General features: G+C 39.0%; 1 protein-coding gene across 5 annotated transcripts in view; it reads right to left on the reverse strand.

The window, feature by feature from the left end:
* fmnl3 (formin-like 3) overlaps window positions 1-14,305 on the reverse strand; it is a 46,937-nt gene that overhangs the window by 18,948 nt on the left and 13,684 nt on the right. For 4 of the 5 annotated variants that reach the window (XM_042490984.2, XM_042490985.2, XM_042490982.2 and 1 more), the window contains exons 2-8: window positions 7,046-7,129; window positions 6,816-6,896; window positions 5,469-5,545; window positions 2,582-2,665; window positions 1,984-2,124; window positions 980-1,088; window positions 784-860 (exon numbers count right to left, since the gene is read on the reverse strand). In XM_042490984.2, coding sequence (XP_042346918.2) covers window positions 784-860; window positions 980-1,088; window positions 1,984-2,124; window positions 2,582-2,665; window positions 5,469-5,545; window positions 6,816-6,896; window positions 7,046-7,129 — 653 coding nt within the window. The remainder of the gene's footprint in view (window positions 1-783; window positions 861-979; window positions 1,089-1,983; window positions 2,125-2,581; window positions 2,666-5,468; window positions 5,546-6,815; window positions 6,897-7,045; window positions 7,130-14,305) is intronic. The other variant, XM_042490987.2, reaches the window with a different exon arrangement.

Consider the following 14,305-nt stretch of genomic DNA (forward strand, 5'->3'; position numbering starts at 1 on the left):
TCAAAGTAAAATAAATTGAATAAGGGGATTCCAAATAGATATACATAAAAGAAAAAAACATTTGAATATTTGAGTGTGAGGGTCTTTAAATGCCCATACTTTCAACAATACTATGACTTTTTCTAGTCAACACAGAAGCCTTGAAGAATCCTTTCTTTAAAAAAGTGTTTCTCAGAAGCAAACGGTAGATTTTCAGCTCTTCAAAAAGAACCCTGATTTCTAAGACTGTAGCAATAAGTTGTTGTGTTGAAGTGAAAGAGTCAAATGTCTGATAAATTACAACACTATTATCTAGCTGTCAGGGGCTTAAACACAATACAAAATGAACAACTGACAGGAATCTTTGCATGTGAACTAGTAATTAAAAATCAATACAGTGTCACAAAATACAATACAGAAAAACTTAAGTGTATGAATGTTTTTTTACACCCCTATCTACACTACCACAATGTATGTTCTCAAAATGAATGCAAATACATCAAAATACAGGGGCTGAAATCTATAATCAATACTGAAGTCTGAAGCCACGGCAGGTCTTTACAGCTTTTAAGTGTTTACGCTCCCGGCCTTCATTATGAAGTGATCAGCCCCAGTGGTTTACCACTAATCTCCCTTTAGTAAACATTCCTCTAACAGCCTGTATATACGCCTCTGATCTACAACTTCAGAGAGAAGCTGAGCCCCATGGAGAATGCAAAGCATATCATATGAACTGGCTGCAGGGTTTCCCCTTTTGTTTGACCCAGCCCTGCATCTATGGACACGGGGGGCCTAGGTTCTTACCGTGAGTTCTTATTGTTCAAGCTGAGAGCAATTTCATTGACTGCGTGCGCGTGAGACATGACCATATTGAAGCCGTACTGCATTAAGAAGACAGACACAGAGAGAGAACAGGATGTGGTCAGAAAAAAACTAAGAATATATCGAGCACTTGACTGCACAGGAAACACATAATCCTCACACTGTGTCTCAGTGTTACCTGATAATTCATGATTGCTCTCAAGCACATGATGCACACATGCACATCATCTTTTTGGCTCACGAGACGGGAGTTCTTGATGGTTTTGCTGTTGGAAACCGTGCCATAGCTGCAACAGATGGCAGAAGTTATTATCTGGATTCAGCAGTTAAACTCTGTGTTTCACTTTAAATTTTGATTTTTTACCATTGCTTGTTTCACTTATTTTTGGAGTTTATCTGACTCTTGTTTAAAATGTTGTCACATAGAGAGAGAGGCAAGGGGGAAAATTACAGAGAACAAGGTCTGACAGAAAAAAACTTAGATGGCTTTTGAGGTCACAGATGCATCATGGGAGAAGCATGGTTTCCTTGCTTCTGACAACAGAATGAGGTCTATGCAAACTAACAGAAAGCTGTTATGTAACTATAATGCCCAGTTATCATGTGTACTTAGTATTATTTTCCATGTGCAGTTTATATATGGCTTTTAAAGTGTCTCATGATCCAGCATTTCTGAATCATATACATTTTCTAATGTAATTACTTCATGGTACATAAAATTATACTACAAATATACTAGACTATACTATACTACAAATTGAGCAGTAATTTTAGTCTAAAGTTGTTTTACTTTTACTCCTATCAGACTTTACATCTTGTGTCTGTCTGCGTGTGGCTTAGTGATGAAGAAAACTGTCCAACATGTGCTGCAGCTCACAGCTGGCTCTCATCTGAAGACGCTGCAGATGCACATCTGGACAGATGAGGGGGGGCATTAACAAAGACTCATAGCACAAAAAGGTCAAAGATTTTTAGTATTTATCTCTGATGCAGCTTGTCATCTAACTTTGTTCAGAGCCTTAAGGTCAAGAAAGAGGTCAGCAAACCTATAATAACTCATTCAGGCATCGTCCTGAAACAAATAAGAGACTTGCATGCTAATACATGTTTGTAGCATTCGAGGTTAGCAGAGCGAGGCACTAACAGGGATAGGTACCAGCAGGGAAGCTTAGCAATACGTACCGGAGGACAGACTGGCGGGCAGAGCGCACCAGTGTGTTGCAGAAGGGTTGGGTGTGGTGCAGATCCTCTATGGACCTGCTCCAAGATTTAGCCTTGTCCAAGAAACCATCCTCCCCATTCTCCAGCCCCTCAAAATCCAACCTGGGCCACATACAGATAGACAGACAGACAAGCCAACATGGACGCACAAGGGGTGTAGAGGAGGGGTACGGGGGAGGTTAGGTCAGCGAGGCAGCTTGGTAGAGAGCCAGGGGTTATCACAAGAACTGTCGTCAAGCTGCATGATAAAAGCTCAGCACAGAGGTTCTTTCCCATTCAGGCAATGTATAGCTCAGCGCTTCACCACATAGCATCTATCCAGAAACACATTCAGTCTGCCAAGTATGCAAAAAGGCATACAAACACATCCAAAGAGTGCGATTTGCCAAGAGCACATTTTTAGATGCACGAGCGGCTTATTACAGGCCCCGCACAGGACACGACGTGTTAACCCAGCAGCTGAATCCACTGCCCAACCGAGCTCCTCAGGAAAGGCTTTTTGGCTACAGTCAGGAAAGATGTGTGCGTGTATAATGTGTACTTGTTTAAAAGTACTCACATGACAGCACACTGGGCGAAGGAGAGGTACTCCACCAGGACGTCGAGACCTCTGTTCTCATCGTTGAGGAACTCCCTGACCCACCTGTGACGCATGAGAACACAGAGGGGTTAAGAGGGCACCAAATCAAGAACACACCCTCATCCTTTTATCCTGTAGGACTCTATTTTAACCAAGAGGAGAGAGTGACATAGAGAGACAGAGAGAAAATGAAGATTCAACTAGTTTCACAAAAGTCCTCTTATAGGATTTGTTTTACTTAAAAGATCAATCTGGTTTATTGCAGCTCACATCTTGCTTGCATCTTGCAATGACTATTAACATTTATTTGTCATATAAGGTGGAATGACTCATGATTTAGTGGATAAAAAGGACAAATATTTACTTTATTTATATTGAGAGACTTTCTTTAAAAGTGATTACAAGATATTGAAGCCCAAGTATAGACAAATGCAAATACTTAACTAATAACTAACTGATTAACTGTTAACAGTCTTTTTTTTTTTTTAGATAAAATGCCAAACATTTGATGGTTCTAGACTCTCAAATCTGACGATTAACTGCATTTCTTCATTTTACAATAGAGTTAATAAAAAAATTTAGGGTTTTGGACTGTTGGCTGAACAAAATATGACATGTTATGATGTCACATTGTGCTCTAGAATATTATAATTGAGGCATTTTTTCACTGTTGTTTGATGTTGTAGAGATCTATTAATCAATGATGAAATTAATCATTAGTTGCAGCCCTACTTGTCTGTACTAAGAACACATCTTTATTAATGTTTCAATCTTTCATTTTTTTCTTGTTCTACTGTATTACAATTGGTGATATTGACAATAATGACTAAATATACTTAATGACAATGAAATATGAAAAAAAGAAACATTTCGTGCTGATCAAATTAATTGTTAAGACTTGAGAAAGCGGTGACATCGCCAAAAGACGTCACATAATGCGAAAAACACAAGCAGTCAGACGATAACACAGGTTTTTAAACAAACCTCCAGCTTAAACAAAAATGATTAGGAAAATTCAACGAGGTCATCCTTATTATCCGAACGGTCTGTTTATCTATAAACTGGTTCAACTTGTCATAGTTATGAGTGCACACAATATTCTCATGCAGTGAGGGAGTATTACAGACCTTTGGGTTAAATCCACTTTTGGTTTTAAAAAAAAGTATTTTTTTTGTATCTAGCTAAATTTTCAGCTTGTTTATAACAGCATGTTTCAATATCTCAGCAACAACTTTTTGAGGATAATGTTTTCATAACTGACAGAAAAGATAACAAAAATATGAACCAAGTTGTAATAAACCAGACTCATCCTTTAAGGCAGCTCTGAGGGGGGGCTGGTCTCCTCTCCCTGACTAAAGGAACTTGGCAGGAATGTGATGGAAAGTAAACCAGAGCAAGGCTTCAGATTTCCTCCACATTTAACTCCACTTTTTTGGAGAGAGAAACCACTCCAAACAAAGGAATTCCCATTGCGATGAGAGAAAGAATGTGGAGGGCATATGGCTGAAGGAGCTGGGCTCAGGTCGAACCCCTGACAGTCACCAGTATTTAGTCTGCCTCCCTCACACAGACCCCCTTCACCTCCTTTCCAATTCTTCAGGGAACTCCAGAGGTGGGGGTGCAGGATTGGGGTAAAAGGTTCTTAAAATAGTCTTGGAGTGCTGGTTATGATGACAGACTGTGAGGCAGCCAATGGCGAGTCAGGCAGGAAAGCAATCAAGAGCCTCAAAGTAGCAGAGAGGGAGTGAGGGAGGGAAAGGGAAGAGAGGTGAGGAGAAGAACGGAGGAGAGCAAACAAAGCAGTAAGATTGGGTGCAGGAGGAAAGAAGAGGAGGGGTGGACAAGGAGGCGGGCTTCATCATCAGTTTCCTGTCTACCACCGCCCTCCCTCCTTGCCCCTGACCCCTCACTCCTTCCTCTCTCCTTCCACTTCTCTCCAACTGGTTGCTATTTCAGATTTTCTTGGCAATTTCTGGAATAACACATCGGCCCAGGATTCAGACACACACAATAAACCAGCATCTGCTACACTTAATCCTATCCACAAAGGTCTTCTGAAAATAGCTTTCTTTTTTCTTTGCCTGTGTTCTGGGAAACACATTGAAAGAGACCTTTATTGATGAGACCTAGTAGAATATGAGTTATTCTTGGAGCTCAGTGACTGCTGCGGGAAATCAAAGCCTTTTTACAGGCTTCTTTTGCTTTGAGAATTCAGGGGCAAGTCACTGCAGCGCATTTTTTATGCCAAAATATCTGTATGACATCAGATTATAAAGTCAAGGATCAAGTCTGCAACACTGAAGATAAAGAAAGGCTTGACATAACATCCACATACACAGCGGGTGTGTAGTGAAGTGTAAATACCAAATGGCAAAATATGACAAAACAATAGAAAAGGATTGTTGCTTTAAGATGTGAGAAATGTGTAAACATAAAAGTATTGTGTGTATGTGTGTGTGTGTGTGTGTGTGTGTGTGTGTGTGTGTGTGTGTGTGTGTGTGTGTGTGTGTGTGTGCATGCTTTTCACTGGGTTCAGCAGCACTGGTCAGCCAGGCAGGCTTCCTGTCCCTCTGGCACACACAACAAAGCTTCCTGCTCAACATTGGGGGAGTGTACGAGGCAGCACAATGGCAACCATCTGGGCATTATGAGGACCAGCTCTATGAAGTGGAGCTGCAGAGCTTGGCAAGTTAGAACAATGGGGGATATCTGGGCACCAGAAAGAGCTCTGAGTCCCTGCAGCAGCAGCAAGAGCACATAAAGGACTATTCTTTACCAGCCATAATGCGGTTTCCTTAAGCTTCGTGCACCATCAAATAGATCTGTGTGATTCACCAGAGAGATGGTAAAGATATGTATTGATTACCCAATGTGGTTTGTCCTCAGTGAGATCTCCAGCTCCCTCAAGACTTTTGTAGATTCCTGTACCCGCCTGCGAAACTTCTGAAACACAGAATGAAAGAACAAAGTTTTGCAGCCGAAATATTGTTGGGCAAGAACTATCAGCAGTGAGAGTTTACAGGTTAAAAAAACCCCATAACAAGCAAAAAAAACACAGAAAAACAGAAAACCCCACGGATTTACCTTTAACTCAAAATGGAGTTAAATAAAACAAAAATTTAAAAATGTATTAAGAGATGCAGCATAACAAAGATATCATTTTAATTCCACACATTTGGAAATTGGATTGGTTATTCTAATAGCAGCTAATGCAGACTTAAGCCCAGTGTTCTGACAAAAATATTTGATTCAATTTTTTTTCTGAAAATTGTGGTTAATTTAAAGTCACATTTTAGTCTTTTGTTTTGTTTAAGTCAAGCTTTAGTCAGTAGAACTGAGTTTTAATTTTAGTTTATTTTTGTCATTGTTTAGGTTGTAATTTTCTCAGAGACTTTCATTATGCTGTTACGGATTTTGCTGAAGGATATGTTTCCTGGCTATAAAAATTCCAATCTGAAGTAAGCATACTGTGAACTATGTGTTCTCTCATCAGGGCTAAGGATGTGTTATTAGAGATGTACTCTACTTCTTTTATATCATATAAAAATAAATGTATAAAGTTATTTTCATTACTACTTTGTATTACTGATATTACGGAGGTCTTCTGCTAAATTTGGCGTCATGTTTTACTCAGTAAAGTTGAAATTGTCGTTAGGGCAGCCGAGCAGGGCATCATTTGGAAAACACCACATTTACTCAATTTACATGGAGCTTTTATTAATATCAAATCAAGTTAAATGTTCTCTGAATGAGTTAACATCTGTTTATGAGGGAATCATAAATAATTGTAGACAGAGTAGATCTTTGCTGTAGTCCACTGGATTTAATAATATGTTAATGGAGCACAGCAAGCTTGCTTAAAAAACCCCTGCAGAAATGAATACTTATCATCAAAATTTTTGTTGACAAAATGAATACTGCTTGAGCCACTGCTCTCAAGCAGAGATGATTAGCAGGCCACAGAGGTCTGATGAGCCCACTCCTTCCAAACTCCACACCTTTTTTTTTTTTCCCCATTTTCAAACTTGTTTTCAGTCCGACCAAACTCAAGTGATACATGATGTCACACAGTGCCCTCTGGAACCACGGGGGTTTTTATAAAACTTTTCTGACACATTCAGTAGAACTCTCCAACACCTGTCTGGTGTGTAAAATCAGTGGAGATCCCCTTTAAGTGGAAACTTTATGTGAGAGTTAATTTGTACTCTCCCACCTTTCGTGTGACTCCGGGGTCTAAGTATCCTCGTAGCTTCTGGATGTAGGTGTGCGGCGGATTCTTCACCTGAAATCTCTCCTGAGGACACAAACAGAGGAAGCATTGTAATGTGCACTTTGCTTATGTCACTGTGTTTGTGCTGAAGGAGTCAGTGATGACGGGAGCTGTTTGTACTGTACATTTGAATGCTTGTTTGTTTGATTATGATTAAGAGCTCATGAATGCACCTGGTCGCAAATCAGGTCCCACTTCTTCTCATTGTCGTACTGTCGGAGGAGCCGGGCTTTGTCTGGAGGCAGGTTCATAGAATTCTGAAAATAGAAAATGTGACCATTAGCTTAATGTTCAACTACATATTTCCTCTTTTTCTGTGTATTGGACAATTTAGAGCAGCGGTGACTAAGTGTGTGTCGTGACTGGGGCTTTACAGGCCTCTGGCGCCCACAGGAGAGCACCGCCAAAATTTTTAGGGACTTACACCATGACCTCACTTCCTGTGTTGACTCTCAGCATCCTGCAGCAGGAGATGATACGGATCTCCTGCTGCACTCTCGAGTCTCAGTATCGTTCAGGCAACACTTTGCTTTAAACCACAACAAACCACCACCAAAGCACGAGCCTATTACCAGACCTGTCATCTGATCCCCCCATAAAAACACTTGAACGCCACACAAGACATCCTGAGGCAGCCAGTTTACTGAGACTCAAATTAAACTCTAAATGCTCTAATTTGTGTTCAGAGACCAACCCACTTAAGCATTTTATGTCCTCTTGACAACCGTTAAAAAAAAAAAAAAAACACCATATGACACAAGCTTTTGACGAATAACTTCCTTGTGGAGCCAAGAGCTTGTAAACAGGAGTTGAAACGGAAATCTTAAAAATGAGGAAGCAAAACAATATGAGGGAGCTTGCCAGCTCCTGAAACTGATCACCTCAGCGTTTCTTTTTGAAGAGACGTGAGGATTGTTTGCACTGGGAACCCTCATTTTACACTCGTATCCACTGGCCACAAACGGCCTGTCAGCTTGACTTTTAACCTGCAGTTATAACTCAGCCTCCCGTCTAAAGCCCAAAACCCTGTTAACCCATCCCATGCCAGACATGACGCTCACACTGGCATTGTCCCCACTGGAGGAGTGCATGAATAATGGAAAATTACATATACGTGTTCCCATGACAACCAGTCAGCCACTGGTATGGGTGGAACATCACACGTGAGTAGTTTAAAATAAGTTTTCCACATCAGGACCACATCACATTGTCCATTCTCTCAGCAAATCATGAATCATGTTGTCTAACGAATACTAAGGTAAATATAAACGATACTTCCGTATTTCTTGACAGTGGACTTATAATTTCACATTCAATAGTATCTTTCTGTAACCACACTTTGCAGCAACCTTAAAGGAACAGTTCACCCCTATGACAAAAATATTCATTTTTACTCTTTTCTGTGTTGGTAATTATTAGTCTAGATTGTTATGGTGTGAGCTGCCAAGTGTTGGAGATACTGACCATAGAGACATCTGTCTTCTCGAGAATATAATGGAACTAGACGGCTTGTGGTGATCATAGCTCCACAAAAGTGAATTTTTAAAACTCATCAGCAATGCGTCTTTCCAAAAATCATAAGACCTTGTTTTTTTGTTACTGAACTACATCTGCACACTGTATCACCATGCAGACAGAAGTGGGGCTTGGGCTTGTGCTTGAGACAACGTGAAATGTAAACATTAAAGAAGTAAGTGAAAATGGTCTTTTCATAAAACCAGGCTGTCTATGCAGACACAAATATTTTTGAAATTGGTTGCTTTTGCTTAAGAGGTATAAAACCTACAGCTACCAGAATGCACCGCGCCGCACTAGACCAATAAACGCTCCCGCTGGTGGGTGATGCAATGCAAATTGTTTGTCTGAAAACAATATGGTAGGCAACACAATAACAGAATCTCGGTTCAAATTTGATCAGCGCTGTGCCTCCATTTTTAGAATACAGGAAACAGTATGGTGCCCACTTGCTGCTGACAAACTGTCATAGTACAGCTAAACATGTATTTCTGATTTTGGAGTGAACTGTACCTTTAAACTGCAGATGGATGCCACAGAAAAGCCTTAAAAAATGCAAAATTTCAACGCCTAACAAAGCTTTAACTGTAGTGGGAAGCAGAGCTGAGATGTTGGGGCCTTTGACATAACCTGCTTTATAAATCCCACGCAGGAGAGAAGAGAGAAGCAACATGCATACCAGATGTCCAGAATTACAGGAGGAATGTGTTCTGTTTATAGTAGTAAATTTCTCTCTTGTCTGACCCCCAAGCTGCTCTCTCCTCCTCCGTCTCTCCTGGGAGAAATTTCACCTACAACACAGGCTTTAGGAAAGTCGTACCAGGAAGTGAAGAGGAGTATCTCCCATCTGTGTCTGTCTCTACTAAATTATCTGTCTCAAAGCGCTTTCACTGAATCATTGTAGGGCCTGGAAATGTATCAATATTATATTGATACTATAATGTAAGACTAGATATCGTTTTAGATTTTGGATATCTGAAGTATTGTTTTTTCCTATTTTTAAAGGCTGCACTACAGTAAAGTGATGTCATTTCCTGAACTTACCAGACTGTTCTAGCGGTTCTGTTATTGCCTTCACCCACTTTGTTATTATTTTCACATTACTGATGATTATTTAATAAAAATCTCTTTGTGTAAACATTTTGTGAAAGCACCAATAGTCAACCCAGAAATATGATTGTGCTATCGATATTGAAGCATAATTGAATTTCTCCATACTGCCTAGCCCTACATTAAGGCTTAATTGAATAATTATTGAATAAATGAGTGCAATCTATGAATAACAAAATCATTAGAGTTTACTGTAGAGCTTAAACAATTAGTTAAAAGCCAAAAATTAAATGACAGTGATGGATGAATGGTTTCAGTTGTTCTTCAAGTCACAATGTCAAATATTTGGTGGTCCCAGCTTTTCAAATTCACTGATGTCAAAATGTTAATTTTTGTATTAAATCTTATAGAAGCATTATGTATTCACTTGAGAAAAAGAAATTCTGCACTATTTTCCTTTATTAATGAGATAATTATAATGTTAATTCAGACCAAAAGAGATACTTTTTTCAAACAAAACTTTTCCCAAATTCCAAGATAATATTCTCATTTTTTTTGCCTCAAGTGAATGACTTACACTTCTGCACTGCGTCACTGTAAAAACTGAATATTAATAGGGTTCAGACTGTTGGTTGGAAAAAATAAGACATTTAAAGATATCACCTTAAGCTCCGGGAAACGTTGACACTTTGTATTGTTTTTGGACATTAAATCGACACAACAACCAGCAATAAATTGAGAAAATAATAGGCAGATTAATTGCTAAGAAAACCAATCATTTGTCGCAGCCCTGGTTTACTATCTATGGAACAAAGAAGTTGGACATGAGTCCACTTACGTTTAAGTGGATTTACCCTTAGCCATATTCATAATGAATTAATGGCCGATAAGTACTGATTGCTCAAAGTGGATCTCTTTAATTCTCTGCAGATAATGCTCCATAGGCTTTCATTTCTATGTAAACACCTGAGTGGTAAATAAAAAAACAATCTACTCCAGCATCTGTCTAGGCCCAAAGCCTGGCTCATTTCGTTTCCTTGATCAGTCGTGCATAAAGGAGAGCTTTGGGGCAAGAAAACTCCTCTTTTGAAGTAATTTAATACTCAATTACTGGAAAACATGCAGAGCAGACACACACAGATGTTAATCTGTTTTAATAGAGAAAAAAATAGTCAAAATCTGGCAACTGTTATTGGATTTGAAAAAAATTTCAGTAAAAAAAAAAAAAAAAAATTAGAAGGGCAGAAAAGTGTAGAATTATGGTAAACTATCAGTAAGTGTTCCCTGCCATTATGAGCCATGAACACACACAGAAGACTGATGTTTGATGTGGATCTGCTCTTTGTCAGTTAGAGCCTCAGGTAATGTAAACAAATACAGGTGGGACTGTGAGCAGATGTGTGTGGAGCCACAAATGTTACAAAATAGGCATAAAAAGTAGGAGACAGAGGAGAGGTGTCGCCTGCGACAAGGAATAAGGCAGAGAGAATGTTTCCTTTCTGACTAGATTTGGGTAATTTGAGCCAAGTAACCCAATTTAGCTAATTTAATTCCACTTTCTCCCACAGCGATACAATCTCGCACTTCCTGTGTTTATAAGACGCTAAAAAGAAGTAGTTTTATGGGGGAGAGGGAACAGCTGCACTTTAAGTTTGGGATTAAACGTTTCATTTTAGGGGTGAAATACTACAGAAATGCCAAAAATGTTTGTTGCCTGTTTGTTGCCTGTTATGTTGCCATGTTGCCCACAGACTCTCTCCTCCAGCGAGGCCTTTCTTGTTTGACCTGAGACTGGCCTGACAAAAGATTCAATGTGGCGCTTTGTTTTGATTTGGTGCTGTGCCATTCCCATCCTTTGACATTTGAGCTATTTTTTTCCCCTCATAGAAAATCGCTAACAATGGCTGGTGGGCAGGGTCAGCGTATGCCCCCTGGTGCTGTGTAGAGCAAAATCCGGCTAAAACACAACACCAGGACACTGCACAACCAGATGAACTGGTTCTATTATCACCACTATCTCTCCGATCATTAGGGCCCCCATTGTGAGCCTGAGCAGGAGGCAGAGTTACCAAACACAGAATGAAATACTCCACAGTATTAAATTAAGTTAATCCAGTTTAAGAACAAAAACACCATCAATCGTTTTTGTTTTTTATGACGAGATGTTGCACACAAATCACAGTTACAGAAAATAAGTAAATAAAGGCAGTGACAAAAGATATTATCGAGGAAATAAGATCTAATAGTCAACTGACTGAAAATAAACCAATGTTAAATTAGATTAAGTGATTAATTGTTTAAAAAATACCAAACATTTTTGGTTTAGGTTCTAATGCGCATTTTTTGTTTGTTTTTCTCTTTTCACTGTCATTGTAAATTGAATACATTTGAACAAAACAAGAAGAGGACAAAATTATACTCAAAAAATAAGATTTACAGTGTAACATATTGTGACAATAGTAGCAGCCCTGGGATAAATAACAGGTATTTCATTTAGAGACGACAAAATGTTATGCAAAAACAAAGTGGGACAAGCATTAAGAGGTAAAAAGAAAGTCTGCACTATATGCAAAAAATAACCATCTTATTGCATTTATTTGGCATATATTTTCTTAAAATCTTTCACTTCATTTTATTACCCTTATTAAACAATTTATTGATTTGTTATATATAACTCTATGTAAAGCCTCTTTGAGGAATCTTTGAAAAGCACAATTTAAGTATGATGTATTATTAGTAGTAGTAGTAGTAGTAGTAGTAATCACAATTTCAGTGGCAAAGGTCATATTTACATTTCATTTTCTCAAATAAATAAATCAATAAAAATGATGCTGTGATTTTTGCTGGGGTCTGTTTCTGCAGTGTTATGATCTGTAGCACCAAAATGCTTCATTTATTATGGTATGTTTCTCAAAAAATTCCATCTCCAGCAACTTGGTAATTGCACTATGCCATGTTGCAGTTTTGATAATATTTTGATTCATTGTGCAGCCCTGAAAAGAAGAGGACAATAAAGCACAGGAGAAACACCAGCCAACACAGAGGGCATAACCTCTAAAACAGAAAGACATCTGAGCTGTTGACAAAGGAAGACGGAGGTTGTAAAGCCTCAACAGTTAAAGTAGTTGAGTGGGGTCAGGTTGCCTGTTAAGGAGGCATGGAGAGTCATCAGGGATCCAGCAGAGAGCTCAAGTCACGCTCAAGACCCCCACGACCGAGGGGGGATGCTGCAGTGACCACAGTCACCTCAGACATCAGAGTCAACAGGGCAACTCCATCTGTCCTAAACGGGACAGCTTCCTAATCTGAGCTGATTTACAATCAGCCCCGAGTTGAACTCATGACTATGACCTAGAGAGACAAATGGAAAAGAGTGACAGGATGTTTCCCCCCTGATGTTTTTCACAGCTTCACACTTTCAGCCAGGATAAGATACAACACTGCTATACACCAGACTACATTACTCTTTATTTCAGAGCCCTGCCTGCTGTTTGTTTTTGCGTAGGTCACAGCATTAGCAAAGGTGTTCCTTGGGGTTGCTAGCAGGCCCGATGACACAAGTTTTTTTTCTTAAATATTCATTTGCAAATGATGATTAAAGGCTGAAATGGTTGTTTCATTGGGATGGTTTACGTTTGTTTACTTTGTCACAAAAGCCTGGAAAAGAAGGCAAAATGGAGTACTTGACCAGCATTTGCTCTGTATTATATGAAACATCTTTTTATCAGTGAAGATCTGACAAAGATGATGATTGTGAAAGAAATTGGAATAGATTTTCTTCTTGAAAATGTATGCATAGCAAGGCTGCACAATATATATTGGTTTTTCATGATCGTGATGTCAGCTTGCACAGAAGACTGCAATATTGCACTAAGGGATTTTCTGATTTAGTTGAAAAAGAGCATCAGTAGAAAACACCCTTTAAGATGTAACTGTCATCCCAATTTTATTTGTATCCTTTTGTGTTCAAATCAATGGTTAATTTGGAATGAATTTCCTTTCATAATTTTTTAATTTAACGGTCAATTTTTGTTAAATTTTAGCAGCAGCATAAAGGCAGAACTGAGCACACTCTATCTGTTTATCGCACGTAATACTGTGAGTGCAATATTCAACAATGTTATCGCATATTTTCCTCATCCAGTGCAGTCCTAATGTGCAGCACTCTGGATCTGGCTTATATGAATTTGTGGTGATATAGTTGTATGCAAGACACAATTTAAAAAAAGGTGTTTTACTTTGCCCTATCATGTAAATCCAAATCAGGCTGAAACATCCTATTTCAGCCTGAAGTACAAAGCAGATGCATTCAGTATGATTCTGTCTTTTGTTTTCTATCAGTGGGGTTGGAAACGCAGAGCCTGTGTTTTTTTATCTACTTCGATTGGTTTACACAGGCCAGACATAGTTGTCATCAGCTCAGAGGGAAACGAGTGGGTGGCTATACTGGACAGAGCCTGTGGCAGTCCAGACTTTGAGGCCCAGACAGTCCTCTTTTCTTGAGCGTCTGCTCATCAGGGTGGGGTCTAGGAAGAAGGGACTAAACTGTAAGCCGACATAATCAACACTCACAGCTGCACACAACGATGTACTCAGCTTAATACACACATTCAAAATAAGGAAAGATAATTCAGTTATTTATGTATGGCACATTTCTTACAGAAGGGACATTCAAGGTGCTTCACAAATTAACAACCAGAACAAGATAAACAACAAAGATCAATACTGGAAAACAACAGTTAATGCTGAAAATCTATATATTCATATTTATAATGAACTTTTGGAAATTTTTAACTTGAACAGAGAAATTGGAATTTCCAACTTCCATGTGAGAAATTTCAACTGGAACGCCCCCTGAAGTCGGCGTT

This window comes from Plectropomus leopardus, chromosome 9, assembly GCF_026936395.1.
Source record: "Plectropomus leopardus strain MGB_pleo_1.0 chromosome 9, ASM2693639v1, whole genome shotgun sequence".
NCBI lineage: Eukaryota > Metazoa > Chordata > Actinopteri > Perciformes > Serranidae > Plectropomus > Plectropomus leopardus.